At 41.0% G+C, this 21930-nt stretch overlaps 1 protein-coding gene across 1 annotated transcript in view; it reads right to left on the bottom strand.

Annotated features, from left to right (window-relative positions):
- The window catches only part of IPO5 (importin 5), a 79236-nt gene extending 58187 nt beyond the window's left edge, over nucleotides 1-21049 (bottom strand). The window contains exons 1-6 of the mRNA XM_084642132.1: nucleotides 20866-21049; nucleotides 15311-15391; nucleotides 6266-6458; nucleotides 4734-4836; nucleotides 4354-4450; nucleotides 3635-3739 (exon numbers count right to left, since the gene is read on the bottom strand). Coding sequence (XP_084498258.1) covers nucleotides 3635-3739; nucleotides 4354-4450; nucleotides 4734-4836; nucleotides 6266-6458; nucleotides 15311-15391; nucleotides 20866-20967 — 681 coding nt within the window. The 5' untranslated portion in view covers nucleotides 20968-21049. The remainder of the gene's footprint in view (nucleotides 1-3634; nucleotides 3740-4353; nucleotides 4451-4733; nucleotides 4837-6265; nucleotides 6459-15310; nucleotides 15392-20865) is intronic.
- Between the last annotated feature and the right edge of the window lie 881 nt (nucleotides 21050-21930).

Here is a 21930-nt window from a genome sequence, read left to right as displayed (position 1 = left end):
AGTCAAGACAGGTCATCCTTATACTAGTTAGTACACTCCACCCGCCCTATCCAGGCACTTGTATAACGTATACAAGGATTTTTCTTCATTTTTCAGTGATTAAGTTCTACTTGTCTATCCACTACAAGTGTGAGCAGCTGTACAGCAAAAAGTCAGTATTTTCAAACCTGGGTATCTAAAGTCACACCTCCAAATTCTGCATTAAATATAAATAGCCTAGTTAGTTTTCAGAAGTACTGAGCACCCAAATCACTGAAGTCAGTTGGAGGTGCAAGAGCTTTGTTTCCTTTGAAAGTCAGGGCTCTTGTATTTAGTAGCTCATCTGTGAATTAAGAAACTGAACTTTAGATATCAAGGCTTGAAAAAAGTCTGGCTTAAAGACCTAACTGGTCATCCAGAATGTCACACTGGTGTCCAAAGCCAAGCTTTAATCATGGTCGTAACATTTCATATCCTTCCCACTAACCAATCAGTAGAATGAACTTCAACAGCCGCAGAATTCTTTCCCAACTGCCTCCAAAGATCACCCACAATTATCCCAACACTTCTCATCTCCTATTTATAACCAGAGATCTACATATTCGGTTTACCATAGCCACAGAATCCATCCTTACCACAAAACTGTGGACTAGAATCAGTTTTCAGTTACAAATATGTAGCCATCCCTTAAGGTTGCAAAGGAAATCTTGAAATCATGAACCACATGCAATTAATAGTGTTAACTGAATCTTGAGAAGGCCTCAAATTGAAGCTCTGAGGGGTAACTGCACATATGCATCCAAACAGACTGTTTGCCATATTTAATTTTCAGACCTATCTGTGCCTATATTAACTATTTTACTGCTTAACATCTTAGTATGAACTGGATGATTATCCCACAATTCCTTCTTTCTAGCTGCCAAAAGCTCAAATTATATCATACTCCGCTACTAAAACAATTATGTATTGTCAAAACAAAATTTGTCACACAAATTCTAGAGAGTAAAAAAACTGGTTTCAGTATCAAACAGGAGTTCCTGTATTCATTTCCACAGTTAAAACACACTCAATTTTTCATTTAAATGAAGCTGCTACAGAATTTCCAGTGTGCTGCAGAAGGTAGGAATCTTGACAGAAAATTTAGGTTCAGCTTATCAGAGTAAAGGAGGCTATGTTTATAGCTTCCACTGCCTCCAGCATCAAGCCATCCTCCTGACCCTAGCAACAAAGGTTACCTTAATGTTCTTAATCTACTCTGAACTGCACTATGCAATATGAATGGCATGAAACTCACTATGGCTGCTACAAACACTGTACCAAACGAACATGCTATTACCTGCTTCCTTTTATAAAACCATTTGTACCCCACAATACCTGCCCAAGTAGAGCTCAAACTACCCAACTTAGCTTTTCCCAAAACTAGATACCCTTTAACTCCAACTCTTGCACAACTTTATCCCTTTCAAAACAAACATAAGCCAGCTTGAATCATAGGTGAGTTTCTACTCCTGATCCTCTAGAGCTAAAAGGGACCAAAAGAACATTTGGTTTGACCTGTATATTACAGGCCATTGAATTTTACCCAGTTAATCCTGTACTGAGCCCCGCAGCTTCTGTTTGGCTAAAGCATATTTTCTAGGCATCCAGTCTTGATTTAAGACTTCAAAGACAGAAACCACCAGTTCCCTTCATATTTTGTTCTAATGGCTAATTTCTTTCACTGTTAACTGACATTTCTAATTTGAATTTGTCTGGTTACAGCTTATATTATATTAACCAAACTTATAGTCTCATCAAAAAATGAGATCAGGTTTGACAAACCTATTTCCCATAAATTCATGTTGATCAGCATTAATTATATTCTCAACATTTACTTCTTTGTTCACTGAATACCAGGTCAGAGTTTTCATTATTTTGCCTGGGATTGATGTTAGGTTAACGGGCCTATGACTACCTAGGTTATCGTCCCTGCCCTTTTTGAATAACGGCAAACATTAGTACTTTTCCTGTCTTCTGGAATTTCCAAGATTTATTAAAAGTGATCCCTGGGCCAGAGATCTCTCCAGCCAACTCTGAGTAAGTGTGCAAGTTATCTGAACCTGGTGATTTAAAAATATTTATCCTTAGCAGATGTTTAACATCCTGCTTTATTATTTACAATTTCATAATCTTGAGTTTTCTTATCATATATGATTGAGCATAGTTTTTTTAAACATGTACACCAGCAAAGACTCTACTATAAAGTGATTTCATTCATTTTTACTGCTCAAGTGTTACCATAACATTTAAGATATCGACCATTAAAATAAATGGATTTTCCACAGAAATTTATCTTAGACCCTATTTATTATTTGTGTTACAAAAGCACCAAACATGTACTTGACGGTGGGCAAACAATGAAAGTCTCTGTGCCAAAGAGTTTAAAATTTCAGGCTATGTCGACATTACAGCTTATGTCGGCATTATTTATGTTGCTCAGGGTGTGAATAAATCAATGCCAAGCGATGTAAGTTACACTGACATAAGCACTGGTGTGGACAGAGCTTTGTTGGCAGCTTCTCCTGCCAACATAGCTACCACCACTTGGAGGTGGTTTTATTATGCCAACGGGAGAGCTCTCTTATCAGCATAGAATGTCTTCACTATATGCACTGCATCGGTGTGGCTCTGCCGCTGCACCACTGTATGTGTAGACATGCCCTATGTAAACAAAAAAAAGACTAGGAAAGAGAAAGCCATTTGGCACATATGATCAAGGTGGAGGAATTCACATGCCACTAAGGCAGAGGTGGGCAAACTACAGCCCGAGAGCCACATCCGGCCCATGTAACCCTCCTGCCTGGCCCCTAAGCTCCTGGCCCAGGAGGCTAGCCCTCGGCCCCTCCCCTGCTGTTCCCCCACCCCCGCAGCCTCAGCTCACTGTGCCACCGGCACAACGCTCTGGACGGCCAGACAGCGCAGCTGCAGAGCTGTGGCCTGACCTGGTGCTCTCAGTGGCGTGGCTGTAACGCCACCAGCCACCAATGCTCCAGGCAGCGAGGTAAGGGGGCGGGGTGTTGGATAGAGGGCAGGGGAGTTCGGGGTGATAGTCAGGGGTGTGAATAGGGGGCGGGGTGGTCAGAGGGCAGGGATCAGGGGGGTTGAATGGGGGCAGGGGTCCCGGGGGGCAGTCAGGAAGGAGAGGGAGAGTTGGATGGGGCGGTGGCAGGGGGCAGTCAGGGGACAGGGAGAAGAGGTGGTTGGATGGGGCGGTGGCAGGGGGCAGTCAGGGGACAGGGAGAAGAGGTGGTTGGATGGGGCAAGGGTCCTTGGGCGGGGGGGGAGGTATCAGGAATGAGAAGAGCGGTTGGATGGGGCAGCAGGGAGTTCAGGGCAGTCAGGGGGTGGTGGATGGGGCAGGGGTCCCCAGGGGTAGGCTGTCGGGGGAGAGAAGCAGGGGAGGTCGCATAGGGGTTGGGGGCCAGGCCACGCCTGGCTGTCTGGAGAGGCACAGCCTCCCCTAACCAGCCCTCCATACAATTTTGGAAACCCGATGTGGTCCTCAGGACAAAAAAGTTTGCCCACCCCTGCACTAAGGAGTTTACAAATCAATGGCTTGTGCTTACGTTAAGCAAATATAGATGGCATGACAAGACACCTTCTGCGTGGTTCTTACCTGCAAGATTCCAGGTAGCAAGTCTGCAAAATGTTTCAGAAGAGGAAGATTGTGCTCATTAGCAAGTACAAATGCAGCTGCAGCCCTTGCAGACAGCATCCTAACCTAGAAGGAAGGGGGAGAAAAAGGCTGTTTCAGGCGAAGATTAGAGTTTGTAATGGTAGAGAGACATCTGAGTGCTTTCATATTTGATACGGTTTTTAAACTAGCTGCTAAATGCCACAATAGAACCATTTTAGATTCACTTTTAGTTTGAAAATACATCCACTTGGAAAAGTTTTTGATGTTTTTCACCAAGGACTTCAATAAATTCATTCATCAGAAATCTTGTCACAAACAATCTCTTTCCTTCATTACTATATTATTGATCATCTTTACCCCTGTGAGGTACTATTATTCACCATTTTTACAGATGGGGAACTGAAAGACAAAGGGTAAAATTTTTAAAACCCAAGTAAGTGACGTAGTAGGCTAAGTCCCATTTTAAAATGACATAGGCACTTAAGAGGTAAGTCTGAAGGAAAGTGAATCTGACTTACTTCCAACATGACTTAGGCACTTTTGAAAATGTTACCCCTCTGGGACTTGCTCAGGGTCAGAAAGGAAATTTATGGCAGAGCAGGGAACTGAACCCCAGGTCCAGAGTCCTAAACTAGCACCCTAATTATGGGATAATCCTCCCCTCTTATGATTCTATGAAAGGAGAACAGGTGTATTACCGTTGGATGCTCCTGATCTTGCATACACTGAACCAACATCCGCTTAATGACCTCTAAATAGTGTTGTTGTTGATTCCCAAAAATCCCAGGAAAGTTCCTAAAGATGACGAATAACACCTGCATTAACTCATTTTAGATAGGTTTAAGACCTTAACAGACGGCAAATGAAGCTTTAATATATACTTAAAATCAGTAACAAATACTCTACCCTCTTTTCTCGGTGTCAAGTAAAATGCCATATGCCAGAATATAAACAGGATGCATAATCAGCTGTAAACTATTACAGTTTCTCCTATCTTGCATTTCTTACAAGCATTTGATTTAGCTCAAAACCCAAGTGCACTAACTGAGCAACAACCACCACTGGTCCAGAAGCATACCAAAAAATATGCAGAGCGGCCTCACGCAGTCCCACATTCTGAGAGCTGACGGAATCAAATAAGAACTTCAGACCTTCTGGCCACTGGTTATTGCCATCCTCATCTAGAAAAAAAGTCAAAGGTTTACAGGGCAAATAAATTTTAGGGTGGTTTAAGTTTCAACTACAACTTACAGCAGTTAATATATTAGGATATCAGTTGTGCAAAGCCTTTGCATACTCTTCTGGCATTCAACTAAACCAGAACTGTGAGCATAAGTTAAGTTAGTTGAAATAAGAGCAGCACTTCAACAGGAGCAAACTGGTGCATATTCAGACTGAGTAAAAACACAGTACATTTAAAAGTCACTGTGCTTTTTTCAAATAAAATTCCAAACAAAATTAAAATTGCATATGTATAAAGGCCACAGCATAAACTATTCCAGGAATATAAGAAAGGGAAAACAAAAGGAGATGAGTATCTGATAAGCAAAAACACTAAGGTACAGAGATCAGCATTTACTCTTATGAAAAAATATTCATATATAGGAATTAATACAGTTGTGCACCAGAGACTTTACTGAAAGAGTCAAGGAAGTGAAATCCTACCCAATCCCAATTATGTTTCCTTAACTGTGCCTTCTGAAGTTGCCTCTACATAGATAACTAGGGCCCTACCAAATTCATGGTCCATTCTAGTCAAGTTCACAGCCATAGGATTTGAAAAGTAGTCAGTTTCATGTTTTCAGGTGTTTACATCTGAAATTTCAGAGTTCTGTAACTGTGCGGGTCCCGACCCAAAACAGGGTTGGGGGTCAAAAAGCTGTTGTAGGGGGGTTGCCACCCTAACTTCTGTGCTACTTTCAGAGCTGGCCTCTAAAGGCAACTGCCAGGGAGCTTCCTGCAGCCGGGTCTAATCGCCGGTACTGATACGAGCGCCCCAGCCGGAAGCTCCAAGCTGCTAGTCCAAGTTGGGCTGGGAAGGGACAGGACTCGCTCTTCCCCTGCACGACCACTCTCAGAGGTGAGATCAGACCCACCTCTGAATACTTCCCTCTGCTGCAGGAAGTTCTGCATCTGGGCAGCAGCCCCAGGGCTTCCTGCAGCAGGGTAGCTGGAGGTCAATCTGATCTCCCCCACTCCCTAAGACTAGCTGTGCAGGGGAAGAGCAAGTCCTGTCTCTTCCCACCCCAGCGACTATTAGCTAGTGCCCAGTGAACACTCCTCTCCCATCCCTCCAATAGCTAGATTTCATGGGGGAGGGCTTATTTCACATTCCATGACATTTTTTCCCATGGCCGTGAACTTGATAGGACCCTATAGTTAACAAAGGTCAACATAGTACAAACTTGGATCATTAAGTTGGGTTTTAAAGCTGCAATATTTTATATTTAACCATTTTACTTACACTTCTGTCTAGACTTGCTTTCTTTTAAAAAAAGTCAGCTACTGTACTTTGAAATTCTTCTTGAGATTAGGAACCAAAATACGATGCAAATATTTACATATAGGTATGTACATATAGGTAGTGACCACTGCATATACATAATATACCTATTAAATTCCTGGCCAGCTCAGCAACAATGTCACAGATTTTTTTCCTCATACTAGACTGTGTTTCCATCTGAATAATCAACAGCAGTTCACTTTTGATGGCAGTTTGAACATCTGGTGAAAGAGCTGGATAGACTTCCTCAAACGCAGAGGACAACAGACGTCGTAGAAGGACAGCTGCCATTTGTCTAGCCTATTGCGAAAAGATATTGTATATATTACTATGTTTTCCTTGGAAGAAGTCTCATAAGCAAGATATTAGTTCTACTCCTATGAAATGTTCCACTTTTATACACAACAATCCATTTGATAAGCCATTTAATCAAATTATTTACTTGGAAAGAGGATAAGGTATGTATGTAGTTTAGTTGAGGTACATTTTTCAAAAATAAAAACTCTCATCAATCCTCTCTAAAATGCAGTACTGTCTTTTCACACAGATTTAAGGGTTTTGTTGTTTTTGTAAACTAAAACAGATGTGTCCTAACCTCCCCAAAAGGTGATTTTGTATGTGTCTCAGCAAATTTTGTACTCTTTCCCCACAAGAATTATAACATATTAACTTTGATATTCAGATCCAAACATCCCACTCATTTGAACTCCAATACCCCCCCAAGAACTTTTAGCCATTTCCTTAACTTTAAGCACATGCTTAAAATCTCATTGAGTGAGCTCAATCAAAAGCCTCTAGCTTCAGGGTCACTGTAAAATGTCAGCAAAAATGACAAGAGAAGACAAGTGCTAGTGTCTGAGGGGGAATACAAGTTCTGTTAAATGAAAGGAGCTTTGATTATGTTTAGTAAGTTACACAGTAGCTGAATATTCTGTAAAGCAGTGGTTTTCAAGCTTTGGTTGGCAGACTCATGGGGGACCACAGACGACGTCAAAGAGGTCTGCAAGAGGTTGTCATTACCATAGAACAGTGGTTTTCAACCTGTGGGGTCTAAAATTTCCAAAAGGGTCCACAACTCCATTTGAAATTTTTTTAGGGATCTGCAAATGAAAAAACTACTGCTGTAAAGCAATCTCAGTTATCCAAGGAGTTATGAAGGAACTGTGAAATTATTAAAGTTTGTTCACAGATGGCAGTTTTACCCCACAAAACTTCACCGTGAGTAGAAATTTGTACTCAATTTTATTAAGAAGATACCCGAATCAATAGTTGTAGCAGAGTTTTTTCTGTTCTTTCTGGTTTGGGGAAGCAGCTAGATGTATTTTTCCTTAGTATATATTTTTCAATTATGCCAATTGGATGGATGGATGGATAATTTATATTTTTTAGAAATCAAAACCAAAAATCTTTAAAATATCCAATTTTAGATATTTAGAAAGAAGCGAAATTACAACTGATATCTAGATAAGATAGGAAGTGGAAAAGGGAAGGCAGATATCAATCAAGGCAAAGGGCAGAAGTCCTTAAAGCCTACTAGAGAATTCACTGTACATATTTAATCACTGAGGTGCTCAAATATTATGGTGATGAGAGAATCATACAAATACATAGGAAAGTCAGTCAATTGGTAATAATGATAAATTAAATACCTATTTGACCATGGTCAAATGTTGCAAACATTCCAGCAAGAATAGCCTGAAGAAGGCACTGGTCTATCTTTTTGATTGCACCCTGGTGCCACCTTTTAGCCAGTCTACTTAAATGTTTTGATCACTGATTTTACTAGATGCTAATGCCACCTGCTGGGAGCTAACTGAAAGTGGAGCATCTTCATTAGCTGGAATCTTCCAAAACAAACATATGTGTATATATATATATATCTTTATTTGTGTAACAGGCCATCAGTATACATGGTAGTTTACAAAGTACATTAAACAAGTTAAAATACACAGTCCCTGCCCTGAAGAGCTTATAATATGAACTGACTAGTCAAAGATACAGAAATTAACTCAACACATTCATAGGAATAGTGTCGACACAGGGGTGTGGGGGGAGAGGAGGAGGAGAAAGCGACACTAGGCACTCTGGGATAGAGTTGCTTTGACTTGGATCTGTGCACTGCAGTGTGGATGCCAGAGCCCTAGGTTTGAGCATGGGTCAGAAAATCCTTAACCAAGGGTTAATGTAGTGTAGACACTCTCAAGCCCAGGGTTCCCTGACACAGGTCAGCTGTCTTGAGTCTCATCAACCCTAGGCTTACATTGCTGTGTAGACATACCCTATGTGATCTGGGAGTCCATAGTTTCCTAGGATGCAGAAAAAACATGCCCAAAAATATTGATTGGCTGGAATCTCTGAAACAGCAGCAGTTAGAAACAACTGAATGGCTACTGATTGAACTACAAGGGATATTTCATAAACCAGAAAGCATTCCACCAATAGACACACATTATAATGACATAATAAATTACACCAAGTCAGGAAAGCTAAAATCATTTGTACGGAAATTTTACTAGACGTGGAAAAACTGTTAAAGCTAACTGTAAGTGTTCTGCTTGGAGTACGACACCTTGATAAAACGGAGAAACTCACTGAACTCTTGTGAGGTGTCCACCTACTGTCAAAGACAGATACTGCAGTGAAACAACAAGAAAGGGAAACCTAGTCTGCAGCAGAATTTTCTTCAGTGCATTCTCCTACTTCATCTTCAGCAGTACCATCCTGAACAATCTTTTGAGGAAGATAGTGAGATAATGACAAAAAGCGAAGCTAATCCCATTTCTTCATCTTCTAGTAAGAACTTTGCTACTTCATCTGCTTCAGCATTGAAAACTACCACCCACTGGAAAATTCTTCAGATGTTCATCAAATTGATATTAAAAAGGTTTTTGGTCCCATCACCAGAAAAATAAACTTGAACAAATGTTTGCTAGAGGCATTGTTTGCAGTACACCATTTCATATATAATTGAAAACCTTTGTATGCTAGAATTTTTTCAATTTACAAAGCATCAAGTAGGAAACAGCTTGCAGGAAGTCTTCTGAATGACAAAATGGGCAGTGTGAAAAAGTTAGTCCTCTTCTTGAGTAAGCTCCTCGCGTGTCTAGTGTCTGAAGGATGGAGCAACATTCACTATTTCATGTTCACTCCAACGCACAACTGAGCTTCACCACACAGCCCAATATATTGCTGACCAGTTAAAAAAGGTAAGACTTGGTAGGTTAGATATTTATCAGTAAAGTGTCAGTGAACATCGATTTCAAACATCAATGAAAAATATTTCCATTGATAATAATCAACATCTACAGACAGGCAAAGTAAGAAAAATGCTGCTTAAGAACTTAGAGACAGTCATTAAATTATTGCCTCACCTGCCCATAATTTCAAACAATTGCAAACAATTAAAATTGATAAAAATGTAAAAGAGAACATTTAAACGCAAAATTTCATACAACTGTGAAAGTGGAAATGGATAAAAACACTGAAAAAAAATCAAGATCAATATTATCCAAAGTTTATAAAAAACAAAATTGAATTCTGCCAAGATAATGAATGACTTGGATCCTTGGAAGGTTATTTTGGTTGTGACTAACAATGCCGCTAACATGAAAGCTTCTTGGTCACTGTAGATTGAGTATCCACACCGTGTGTTATGGATTTGCTGCCCATATGATGCAGCTTTTCATTGGTTATGTTGCAGATCTGAAAATTTTCTCATTACATGTAAAAAAGTGAAAAGCATTGCCAATTTTTCCAAAAACAAATGAGTGCCCGCAGCCATTTCTGAGCAACATTTAGTACAGCACTTGCCATATCATACTTGAGGAGCATCTTCTATTAAATGTATCAAAAATCTTCAAATATGTAAGAAGATTTCAGTCAGCCACTGCTAAAGAAAGAGCGGCCAGGTGTTCTCCCAGAGTAATCTGCACTGACATTCTTGTCAATCTTTCAGATGCACAACTCAACATTCATTTCATTGCTTGAACCAATAGCACAGTCCATTCAGAATATGAAATGATAGTTCTGCATTGTATGATGAGAAGAACAAGCTCCTGAACATTAAGAAACATCTGTGAGAATACTGAACAAAGTCCACTTACAAAAGCTGAAAATAGAGACAAAATAATAGCACAGAAAATCAAGTGATCACTCTGGCACAAATGCTGCCTATCTTCTTGATCCATGTTTCCAGGGCCAAGGCCTTGCTGATAATGACTGATTCAGCATATGACTTCATTGCAGCTGCTGCAAATTTTCAAGGATATACAGTGAACTAACAATTCGGACAGAGGCAGCAAATTATAAAACAAGCAGAAGCCCATTAAGTAATAAGACAACGTGGAGTGCTGTCCCAGGAGATGAATCAAAGCAGTTTGCTCCATGACAGTGAAAAAGGTTGGTCCCTGCACTGTAGCTACAGTGGCAGAAGTTATTTTAGTCCTTCTGCGTGCTACTGCAGATGCAAAAAAAAAAAAAAAAAAAAAAAAAGGATTTGGGGAATCATCCTTTCAAAACCTAGAAATAAACTCAACACCTCCACTGCTTGGAAGCTGGCAACAGTGTTTCAGGACTAAAAAGGCAAGCTAGGTGAGGTAATATCTTTTATTGGACCTACTTTTGTTGGTGAGAGAGAAGCTTTCAAGCTACACAGAGCTCGTCTCCAGGTCTGGGAAAGGTACTATGAGCATCACAGCTAACTACAAGATTGAACAGATAGTTTAGCACAAGCAGTTAGCATGTATTCTAAGGAAACATTCAAGGTGAAGTGGGCGGTAACATCCCTGCAGTCATAGGACAAAAAGGGGCTTAGAGGGTTAGATTGTTGTAATAAGCCATAAATCCACTTGTGGCATTTTGTGCCTCAAAGCAGCACTGTGGAACCCCCATATTCATATAATATATTTATGATATATTTCATACAAAGTATGCCATGTAAGACACCATATGAAAGGTCACAACCTGATGAAACCCACTGTTCTGCCCAAATATGTGTATCATTAGTGTGTATGAAGTTATGAGATTTTGCTGCATGGTTGTTACTGACATAGGTTGTAAGTTTGTTAGGGACATACCAAAAAGGCAAACCCAGAGGGGCGCTCAATGACCATTAATCAGCAGGGCAGCTGTAATCAATGGATTTACAATTCAGTGACAGTTGCACAAGACCAGGGGACTGCTCAACCCAGTGACTCAGCAAAGCCTGCCAGGACACGTCTGGGCAAGTGTCTTCTAGGTACATGGACTAAGGATATAAAATAGGGAACAAAGCAGCATTCCTTTGCCTTTCTCCTCCCCCACCAATGCTGGAAGCAACAAGAACCCTGAGAAGACAAAAACTTCATCTGAGGAGATTAGTCCAGGCTTCTCGGAGAAGTCTGTGTATTAAGAATGTAACATCCAGGGGGTGAGAAAACTGCTTGCTCTAAATACTGCCTAGGCTAATAAGTTTTAAGATTTAGACTATGCACTTACTTTTATTTTCTTTAGTAAATATCTGAACTTTTATGCCTACCACTTACAATCTATCTTTCTGTAGTTAAGAAATTTGTTTATATTTTACCTAAAACTGTGGTTTGGTTGAAGGGAGTAGGAAATGTCAGCTCAGGTACAAAGGCCGGTATATGTCCTCTCCACATTGAGGGAGGGGCGGACTGAGTAATAAACTTCCGCTGGTCAGGCTTCTGACCACGGCAAGACAGTATAGTCCGGGGGGTGCCAGGCTAGGGAGCTGAGGGGAATGGGCTGGTGCCTTTCTCTGTGTGATTCATGAGTGCTTTAGGACCATTTATGCAATCTAACTGGGCGTGGGGCTCCACATGCTCTTGTGTTGAGTGATAGCAGCACCTATAGGGGTTTGCTGCTTGTCACTAAAAGCATTGAGAGAGAGCCCAAGCTGGAGAGTTAAGGGGGCACAGTGGTACCCCCGTGCCAGGTTGTACCCCAGGGATCCCACCACAACAGTGTCTTTATTTAAGATCACGATTTTTACTGTCACACAAGATTATGAACTTAAGAGCCCAGGCTTGTTTTTTGAAAGTGTTGTGCAGTGTTCCTTTGAGGATGAGGACTGATAGGTTAGATAGAGAGAGATCACTTTCAACTTGTCTCTCCAATATCCTTGGACGGACAAAGTTACAATACCACTGTACATATCAAGACTAGATTAAGATTAGAAAAGAAAACGGCAGATGAAGAGTTGACTGAATATACATCAAATGGAGGAGATTCTGATGATAAAGATATTGATGAAGCAGTTGAAGCTGATAATGTAAAGCAAGATAATTGAAGGGCTGCTCTGCTGCTTACCTAGCATAAGTACATTTAAAAATGACTCTTATAGTTGCTGTGTTTTATTTCTGTTTAGGTTTTTTTCCCCCTCTAACTGTTCAGCCTTGAATAAAGTTCACATGTAAATACTAAACTAACTTTGCTAAAAAAAGATAATTCTTTCACTTTTTAGAAAGTAATTTCACTGTGCTTCACATTTTTCTCAATTGAAATAACCCCGTTAAGTAATTTGTTTTTTGTAATTAGGTGTAAGTATCTAAAGCTAAACCTACTGGAGATCAAAGTTCCCCCCCCTTACTGTTGTTGTTCTAATAAATTAGTCCTTTAAAATCCTTGACTGTCACTGACACAAGACATTGTTTGACCAATATTTGACTGGTCAACCGACCAATTATTTTCTGACTGGTCAAGTGTCCAACCCTACAAATATATACGCAAAGATAAATTAAGAAAGAAAGATGAAGCCAATACAAATATTTAGTTCCTAACCTCTTTTCATAAGTAGATCTCAAACCTTCTTTATAAAGGAGGTTTAAGTATTATCACCCCCATTTTAAATGATGGGGAAACTGAGGTGTAAGGTCACACCACCACCAGGTCAGAGGCAGAACCAGGAACAGAATCCATGTCTCCCAAGTCCCAGTCTAGTGCTTTTCCCCCACACTGCTTCAGAAATAAGCTATTGTGTTGATGGGTGCTAGAGACACTCCTAAAACAGAATTAATGTGTTACTACATTGCTCATTCATATATACAACTAGATAGGACCCACTCTGGATTCACAGACATCATCCACATTCATTGGGGAATCTGACAAGAATTTCAAGGGGGATGTATGTTTCATAACTCAATCCATTATTCTGTAAAGGAAAACATTCACAAATACATAAAATCCATAACTGGATCGAACAAGATCCTGCCTGTGGATCCAGTATTTTAAGATTACAATATCCTTAGTTGTTGAAACCAGTAATCCAAGATCCGTTAGCCAACGGACTGCGCAATGAGGATGACTTATGAAATATTCATCCCCTTTAAAAAAAGAAAGAGTGATTACTAGTACCCGTAGCATCAAAGATGAAACTAAAGAGGAAACTGGCTTTGGAAGATCTAAAGGACTAACATTAGCTAATTAATGCTCACCACATCCCTTAGAGAGTGAAAGTATTATTCTTATTTTAAGGGTGGGGCAAAATGCTGTTACTCACCCAAGGCCACAAGGCTGGTCAGCAGCAGGACTCTGGAGTTCCTGAAAACCCAAGACCACCCTGATTTTTGCCAATTTTACCTTTTTTTAAAATTAGAGGGTTGAAAAGCAATACAATACTACTTTGTGGAGAACATAATCAAGTGGGACTTTATAAGCATAAGTTTACACAAATAACATGAAAGCTGCTCAATCTGCAGTAGTTCTCTAACTGTATATACAAATATGACATCTAGAGCCCAAGACAACTTTCTGAAGGAAAAGATTGCAAAGTACCTTATTTTCCCTGACAGATATAAATGCATAAAAGAGGGTTCCACAATTTTCTGAAATTAGAAGACATCTCTGATGCACAAGGCTTTAAGCATCTCTGATCTTGGACAAGAATTAAGCATCCTCAGCTTTATGCAGCTAGCAACTTGCAATAATAGATTCAGACTCCTAAGATGCTTAATTCTTGTCCAAAATCAGAGGTGCTTAATATTGAGAGAGATTGTAAAAGGAAGAAGGTGGTTTAGCATCTGGGAGATTAGCAGTATCATTAAATACATTAAGTCTTTAAGCTGTCAGGGAAAAATGTGATATATATATATATATATATATATATATATATAAGGGGATCATTGCCTGACCAGGATAACACTGCTGCTCTCATGTTTTTCTTCCAATATTTATAGAGGAATTCCAAATGATATCAAACATCTTTTCATGATTCAGCAACAACTTTCCAATTAAAGCTGTATATTGACAAATTAAGTACTCTTACATTTCTAAAATGATTTTGAGTTTTCTGATGTTAAGTTAGTGGTTCTCCACTTTACATGTCCAGGTGTCTAAGGATAAGTACTTGTAAGATTAATTACTTCTGAACTGCAGGATATTCTGTAACGTGCAAACACTCCCAAACAAAGTGAGTACCTGAGAGACACGCTTTGTAAATTTTTTTACGTTACAGTACACAAGTCAACTTCATTTAGTGTTTGATAGTTACCAAACCCAAGTTCTAAACTAATGCCAGTCTTTCTGATCAATTACAGATTTTTTTTTCCCCAGTAGAGCACAAAATATATGTGAATAGTTAACACTTTAAAAACACCTTTCCCTCATGGTCAGCTACCTTAAAACTAGTCAAACAGAACTTAAGCCATTCACTTTTTGTCTAAGAAACATTAGAAATTTCAGCCCAAGGGTTACACTTAAAAACAGGGCCTTTGAATGAACTAATTTGTCAATCATAGCTATAGGTGACACTACTGTAATACACACATACTTTCATGTAAAAAATATTGTGGATAGGCTTTTCTAGGAAAAAGGACCATTTGTTATTTCAGCTGAGATAATGTACACGCAGGAAGCAAGGCAGGTACAGGCAGCCACTGTAAATCCCCAAAACAGAATTAGTAATTAGGAAACTTAAGACAATGTATAACAAATCCACTGATACATACAATGAACTATGTATGAATGAAATCTAAACCCAGCTCTTCCTAAATGTGCTGAATTCAGCACGACTCACTATAGAAACACAATGCCAGATTTGTCACTCAGTCACTCATCCCTGCAATGAAACAGCTCACACACACCCCTCCTCCAAACCCTTACCTCCCCTCCCAGTAACCTTCTGAACACTTTGCAGAATGATTCTTAACACAAACCTCCTCAGCAGCAGCAGCATTCCTGATGGCTTGTAAAAGGAATGTGATCTTGGACTGGCCTGGGATAGTCTCATATGTTTCCTGGACATAAAGAAAAGAGAAGAGGTTACTACCAGCAAGTTACTGCTGGAAAACATACAAGTGGCATTAACATTAAGAACCTTAATTGCTCCAGTTGGAGAATCCATTGCAAATTATTAAACAAAACGATAGTACATCATATACATAAAATTAAGTTGACAAAGTACATTGAGACAAATGTAGTAAATATTTGGAATATTTTGTAAAATTAAAAAAGGCTTGGCAATATGAAATCTTACCTCCTGAGAGCTAGAAGGAAATTGCCTTATACACTTTCAGAAAGATTGTATTGTATCTCTAACTCAGGCCTGTAATGAATTATTTCAAAGACCTAAGTTAAGACTGGGATCAAATATCAGAAGCTTTTGTAGACAGAAGAATAATGTGACCCAAGTGTGAATTTTCAACTGATATTTCAGATGTGTGAGCAAGTTTTATTTATAAGAATGCACTTCATCTTTGTAGTAAGATTTTTCAGAAAGAAAAAAGTAACCCCTTTAAAATATTTTACCCATTTTTCCCACTCAAATTCTAACCAAGTTCACATGTATAAACACCCAACACAAACTTTTAGATAACTTCTGCTCAAAATACAAACCTGTTCTCATCAACCCCATTCCCAACAAATCTATCTGTGACTCCTCTCCACAACTACAGTCCAATCTCTTGTCCCTTCAGTCTAAACCAGTGGTCCTCAAATTTTTTGTATTGGTGACCCGTTTCACACAGCAAGCCTCAGAGAGCCATCTCCCTTATAAATTAAAAGCACAGCATTTAAATAATGTTCAATATAAAAAATAAGTTCATAACCCCATTTAAAATGAATTTACCTTTTCTCACAGCTTTTAAATTAAAACACATTTTTTATTAAATTGTTATATGCAGAAAAGCTTTTTTTTTTTTTTTAAATAGTTACTGTTTAATACTGGGGGAGCTCATGAAGAAACTGTCATTACTTTTCACAACAGACTTAGCACCCCACTGCCAACCTTACTTCACTTCCAGCAGCAGCATAGAAGTGGTGGTGCCTTCAGAACTGGACAACTATTCCCCCTCCGCCCCTCATTCGTACTCTGAACTCCTACTGACTTCCCCCTTTCTACTGTAGAGCCTCAGAATTACGAACACCTCGGGAACTAAGACGGCAAAGAGTCCTGTGGCACCTTAGAGACTAACAGACGTATTGGAGCATGAGCTTTTGTGGGTGAATACTTACTTCGTCAGGAACTAAGGTTATTTGTAACTCTGAAATGTTCATAACTCTGAACAAAACATTATGGTTGTTCTTTCAAAAGTTTACAACTGAACATTGACTTAATACAGCTTTGAAACTTTACTATGCGAAGAAAAATGCTGTTTTTCCTATTTTTTTAGTAGTTTACTTTTAACACGGCACTGTATTTCTTTTTTTTTTTTTGGTCTCTGCTGCTACCTGACTGTATACTTCTGGTACCAAATGAGGTATGTGGTTGGCTGGTCAGTTCATAATTCTGGTACTACAGAAGTTCTACTGTACTACATTACGTTCAAGCTTCTTGTCCTCACTTTAATGGCCTTTAAATAACTCTAACCCTCCCATCTTTTTGATTCTTTATACATCTCCCACCCACCACCATCTCACCAGTGCACCAACCTCCACCGCCCATTTGTCCACTTAACCTACAACCATCTTCATATTTTCTTTCACACCACCTAGTATATGTGCAATGCCCTCTTTGAACTGTAAAACCAGTACAATCCTTCTCCTTCAAATCTCCCATTTCTACTGTGCTGCTCTAAAAAAGTTGCGAACTAAAAACATGGAGGAAGGTCATGGGAAAAAGAAATATTTAAATTACTATTGTTTTACTCTTCACATTACTTGTCCTTTTAGATTGTGAGCTTTTTATTATTCTATAATCTACATTTGCTGCCCACCCTCCACCCCAATCTTACTGGGGAATATTCCAATGACAATCTTAGAAGCAGCAAGACAAATACATTAGCAGACTTGTCAAATGTAAACTAAAGAGATCCAAATTCTAAGGAAGGAAATATTATGGAGTTTGATTTGCAGTCAATGAACATAACTGTCCACTATTCTTTGAGACTGGATGAAAGAAGTGAAGGAACCAATTTTTAGCAAGATGGTTTGAGTCAATTGTGTAAGTGTTGCAAAGTATTATAACAGTATGTTATCAGTTTGGGACAGGTACATTTTCCTGAGATTTTGAATTAAATAGGTTTTTAAACCGTACACACTATTCAGAAGACTAACATAGTACCAAGCACCTGAATTTTGCTGTGCAACTAATCTCAAGCAGTTCTCATGCCCTCTTTAAAGGTTCCAATTTGATTCAAGAGTTTAGTTCTAACAGCTATTACTACTCAGTAGTAACACAGTAGAAAGTCATTAATGACATGGAAAGCGACTGCACGGATTACTAAATTTTGCATGTTTGTAAGCTTGGTACATTAAAATGTACTTTTCATTTGTAACATGTTAGTGTTCTAAATATTTATAACACTAACCAGTTAATCCTCAACATTCCTTTGAGATAATTATTCCCATCTGTACAGACAGAGAAATGGTGACAAAGTTCTTAAGTGACTTACCTGAGCCACATAGCAAGTCAGTGGGAAAGCTGGTACTAGTACTCAAAAGTTCTAGTTATTCATGATACATAGTATACCAATAACGGTACAGTTGTGTATATTATGAAATAGATTTAATAACAAGCTTTTGATATTGTCTTTTTTTAAGGGTTTACTAGGTTTGCACATTAGCTAAATAGTACCATTCTACACTAATTTCAAGCCACTGACACCTGGTATTAGTGCAACTAACTTGCAACACTGTATGTAATCACACTTTATTTACAAAGGCTGACGGTATCTAGGCTGGCTAAATTCTGGAACAATGAATTCTAAGAGAGCAGTCATAAGAGATTCAACAAGCAACTAAGCACTAGTTCCTGCATTTATTTGAAACGGCTGTCCTTCAGAGGTTCTGGAATTTAAGAACAAGTGTCATACTGGGGCTCAAGAATGAAAAGGATCTGTGTACTTGTGTCTAAGCTATAAATATTCATAAATTAAGGATTTGTTCCAAAGAACATACAGCAATTTTCCAGGGTAATATTATGTTCATATTAAGCACATAACTAATTGACATTAATGAGATTTCTGTATAGAGCAAGAATACACTTGCTCTATACTTTTCCCTGGAATATGCTTTCTCTATACTTTTATGCTTGCTATATACACTTGTTCTATACTTAATGTCACTTAAAAATCTACCTATTAGAATTAGTCAAAATCTTGACCTTAAAAGTAAACTAGCTATAATATGCAAACCAGAAATATTGTTCACTGGAGTAAATCAAATCATACTACTTTAAATGTATTTTCACAGTTACCTGAACTCTTAGTAACCAGTTAGGTAGATGAATTTTTAACTGTTTGAACCAAACAAACTAAATATTGCAAGGCTAAGATTAGAAACCATCATTTTAGGACAGAAATAAATTAATGGTAAACGTATTAGGGAAAAAAATATTCTAAAAATTCACAAGAGAAACATTGCTCATTTCCAAGCAAAAGCATATTTGGAGAGAGTATTTTTGGACACAAATTGATTTTTAAAACAGTACAGATTAAGTCATTTAAAATTTATGAACAAACTTTGGGAAGAGAAAATTGTTTTAGGAACAAGAAACTAAATACTCATTATCCAACTATTTCCATTATGTCTAGATGAAACAGAAACCAAACATCAAGTTCAATGTACCTAAATAAAAAAGTAAATGGTATTACTCTGTTTGTATTCAAATACAAAAGCAACACACAGTGTTCAACAGTCTGGTATAGTCAGTCACATGCAATAGATATTTTTGTTTTGATTGACTTCACATGGGAATTGACAAATGTGCAGTTGATACACATAGTCAAAGCAAACTTTTCACAAAGTAAACTATACAAAATTTTATTTATCCCTTTCTGAAAAGGATTTTATATTTGATATTATACAATTTTCCACTATCTTTTAACGTTGCTTTAATACATTGTGGAACAAATATACTTTCTCAATTTTTTTAAAACCTAATTCGTGCACAAGTGTAATTTTGCTACACTTCTGGGCATCAAAATGGGAAAAATCAAGTCACACAATTATGTCTTTACAGTCTATATTTTAACCACTACATTCCAGAATGTGGGAGCATCATTTGCTGCTTCACTGTAAGTCTGGTGGCTTTGCTACCTACAAACAGTTTTCAACTTCAATGTGCTCTTACTATGTATGCCCAGAAAGAAAAAGAATCAGACTGAGTTTTCATTTTGGTGTGGGGGAAAAACAGGATTATTCCTTATGAAAGAATGTGCTGAACTCTGCTGACCGCTAAAACAATGTAAGAGATAAAAGACCCAGCACAGCCATCCAATGGGAATTCATGGTCTAAACCAGACGCTGGTATTTAATTCAATAGAAGAGAGATTTCCCATTAGGTTGACAATAGTGACTCTTAAGTGGGGGAGGGGAGAGGGGGGAGAGAATTAGCCGAGTTTACTGACTACAAAGCATTTTTGCTGAAGTGACACGTGAAAAGTTTTGGCTGATAATAACGTTCACTATGTAGAAAAGGCTTCGTTGAGGAGAACATCACTTAGATGCTACTGGCCCTCCACAGACGACCAATTCTGAAGTGAGAGAAGAGGATTACACCACAAAAGGGGACCACGAAGAGTTAAGCAAGACTCTCAAAGGGGCTTCTCCTCAGGCGAGAGAGAGAGAGAGAGCGCGAGAGAGGGAGCGCGCACACAAGCGATCCGCGCACGGGGGGACAGCACCTGAAGGACAGACACGACACGGCTGCCTGAAGACCGCCTGGGTGCAAAGCCCTGGATGGGGCGAGCTGAGTGAATCGCTCCTATTTGCGTCTCTCAGCCCGGGCCTCATCCTAGAGCACAGCCCCTCCCGGCGCTTCACCGTGTCAGCAGTTCCCGCTAACTCCCCCCCCCCCCCCCCGCAACCTCCCCCTCCCCCCCATCCTGCACGGGCGGGTCACGGACGCGGGGCCGGTACGCGCTCTCGGTGCCCAGCCACGCCGAGGGAGCTGCCCCGCCTTGTATCTGGGGCAGACTCCGACAGCCGCAGAGCTGAGCAGCCCCGGCAGAGGGTGACCGCCAGGGACACCAACCGCGGCGGCCCCCGGCCCTGCGAGGCCTGAGGGGGAGCAGCGCGGCCGCACACACACGCCGAGGGCTGAGGCGGCGGCGCAGGCCCCAGGGGAGGGGAGGGGCAGGCCCTGGGACAGTTGCCGTTTGAACCCGCCCCCGAACTAACGGCCGAAACGGCCTCCGCGGCCAGAGCGGGCCAGCCGCGTCCGCGAGTCACCCCTCCAGCTGCTGCTCACACGTGGGGCTGGGCCAGCCCCGCTGCCTGCTCCCCTCCGGCGGCCGCGGGAGGCTGACAGGCCGGCGCCGGCGTCCCTCACCTCGGCCTGTTTGCGGACCGTATTGTCCGGGCTCAGCAGGTTGCCCAAGAGAAGGTAGAACTGCTGCTGCTGCTGCTCCTGCTCCGCCGCCGCCGCCGCCATTGCTGCGAGAGGGAAAGAGAGACAGAGACCGGCCGGGCAGGGCAGGGAGGGAGGGGGAGCCGGCCGCGCACCCACTGAAAGGAGGCGGAGCTGCCACCGCCGCGCTCTTGTCCGAGCTTCTCTCACGGCCCGTCCCCCACCGCCCCGCTCCAGGGCGCCCATTGGTTCTGGACGGAAGCGGCTTCCTCTCTGATTGGTCCGGGGCCCATGTCGAGCTGCGGATTGGGGGACACCGACTGCCCTCTGACTGGTGCCGCTCCTCTTTTGTAATTGGGCCGCTTCCAAGCGAGAGGACGAGGCGAGAGAAGTAGTCATTGGCGGAAGCCTCTGACAGCCGCATTGTGATTGGTCAATGGTGGGGTTGCATGGTGGAGGGAGGGAGACTAGAGCGTGTGAGCGCCTAATGGGCGGGGGAAGGGAGGAGAGGGAAAGCGCGGGAGATCCGGGGCGCCTCCCCCGGTTGTGCCACTGCTCTCGCTCCAGTGAGGTGCTGACCCCTTCTCCTGCCGTTGGCTTGGGCGCATCTCCGCCCCTCCGCGCTGCTGGTCTCTGCCCGTCCTCAGGGATGGGGGTGGGGGGCTGCGGGAGAGGGGAGCCCCAAGGAACGGCCCTGCCTACCGGGCAGTGTCAGCCACAGCCTCCCCGGAGAGGGGGGTGGCAGCATCTCTGCCTCCCCAGTAACACCAAGGAGGGATCACGCGGCCCAATGTCCCTGCCTCCCCCATGATAGGCGGGGGTCACACAACCCCACGACCCTACCAGTGTTCCCTCTACTTTTTTATGTCCACGTGTGGAATGAATTTTGTTATGTGCACCGATATGGAGGTGGTGTGTGACATATCACCTCCATATTGGTGCAGGTAACAAAATTCATGTGGTGGAGTAGTGCCGAGGGGTTTGGAGTGTAGGAGTGGGCTCAGGGCTGGGGCAGAGGGTTGGTGTGTGGGGGGGAGTGAGGTCTCT

Source organism: Lepidochelys olivacea, assembly GCF_965140295.1.
Source record: "Lepidochelys olivacea isolate rLepOli2 genome assembly, chromosome: 1".
Classification (NCBI taxonomy): domain Eukaryota; kingdom Metazoa; phylum Chordata; order Testudines; family Cheloniidae; genus Lepidochelys; species Lepidochelys olivacea.
Note: the sequence above shows the minus strand (reverse complement) of the source record. Positions and strands in the feature narration are given on the sequence as shown.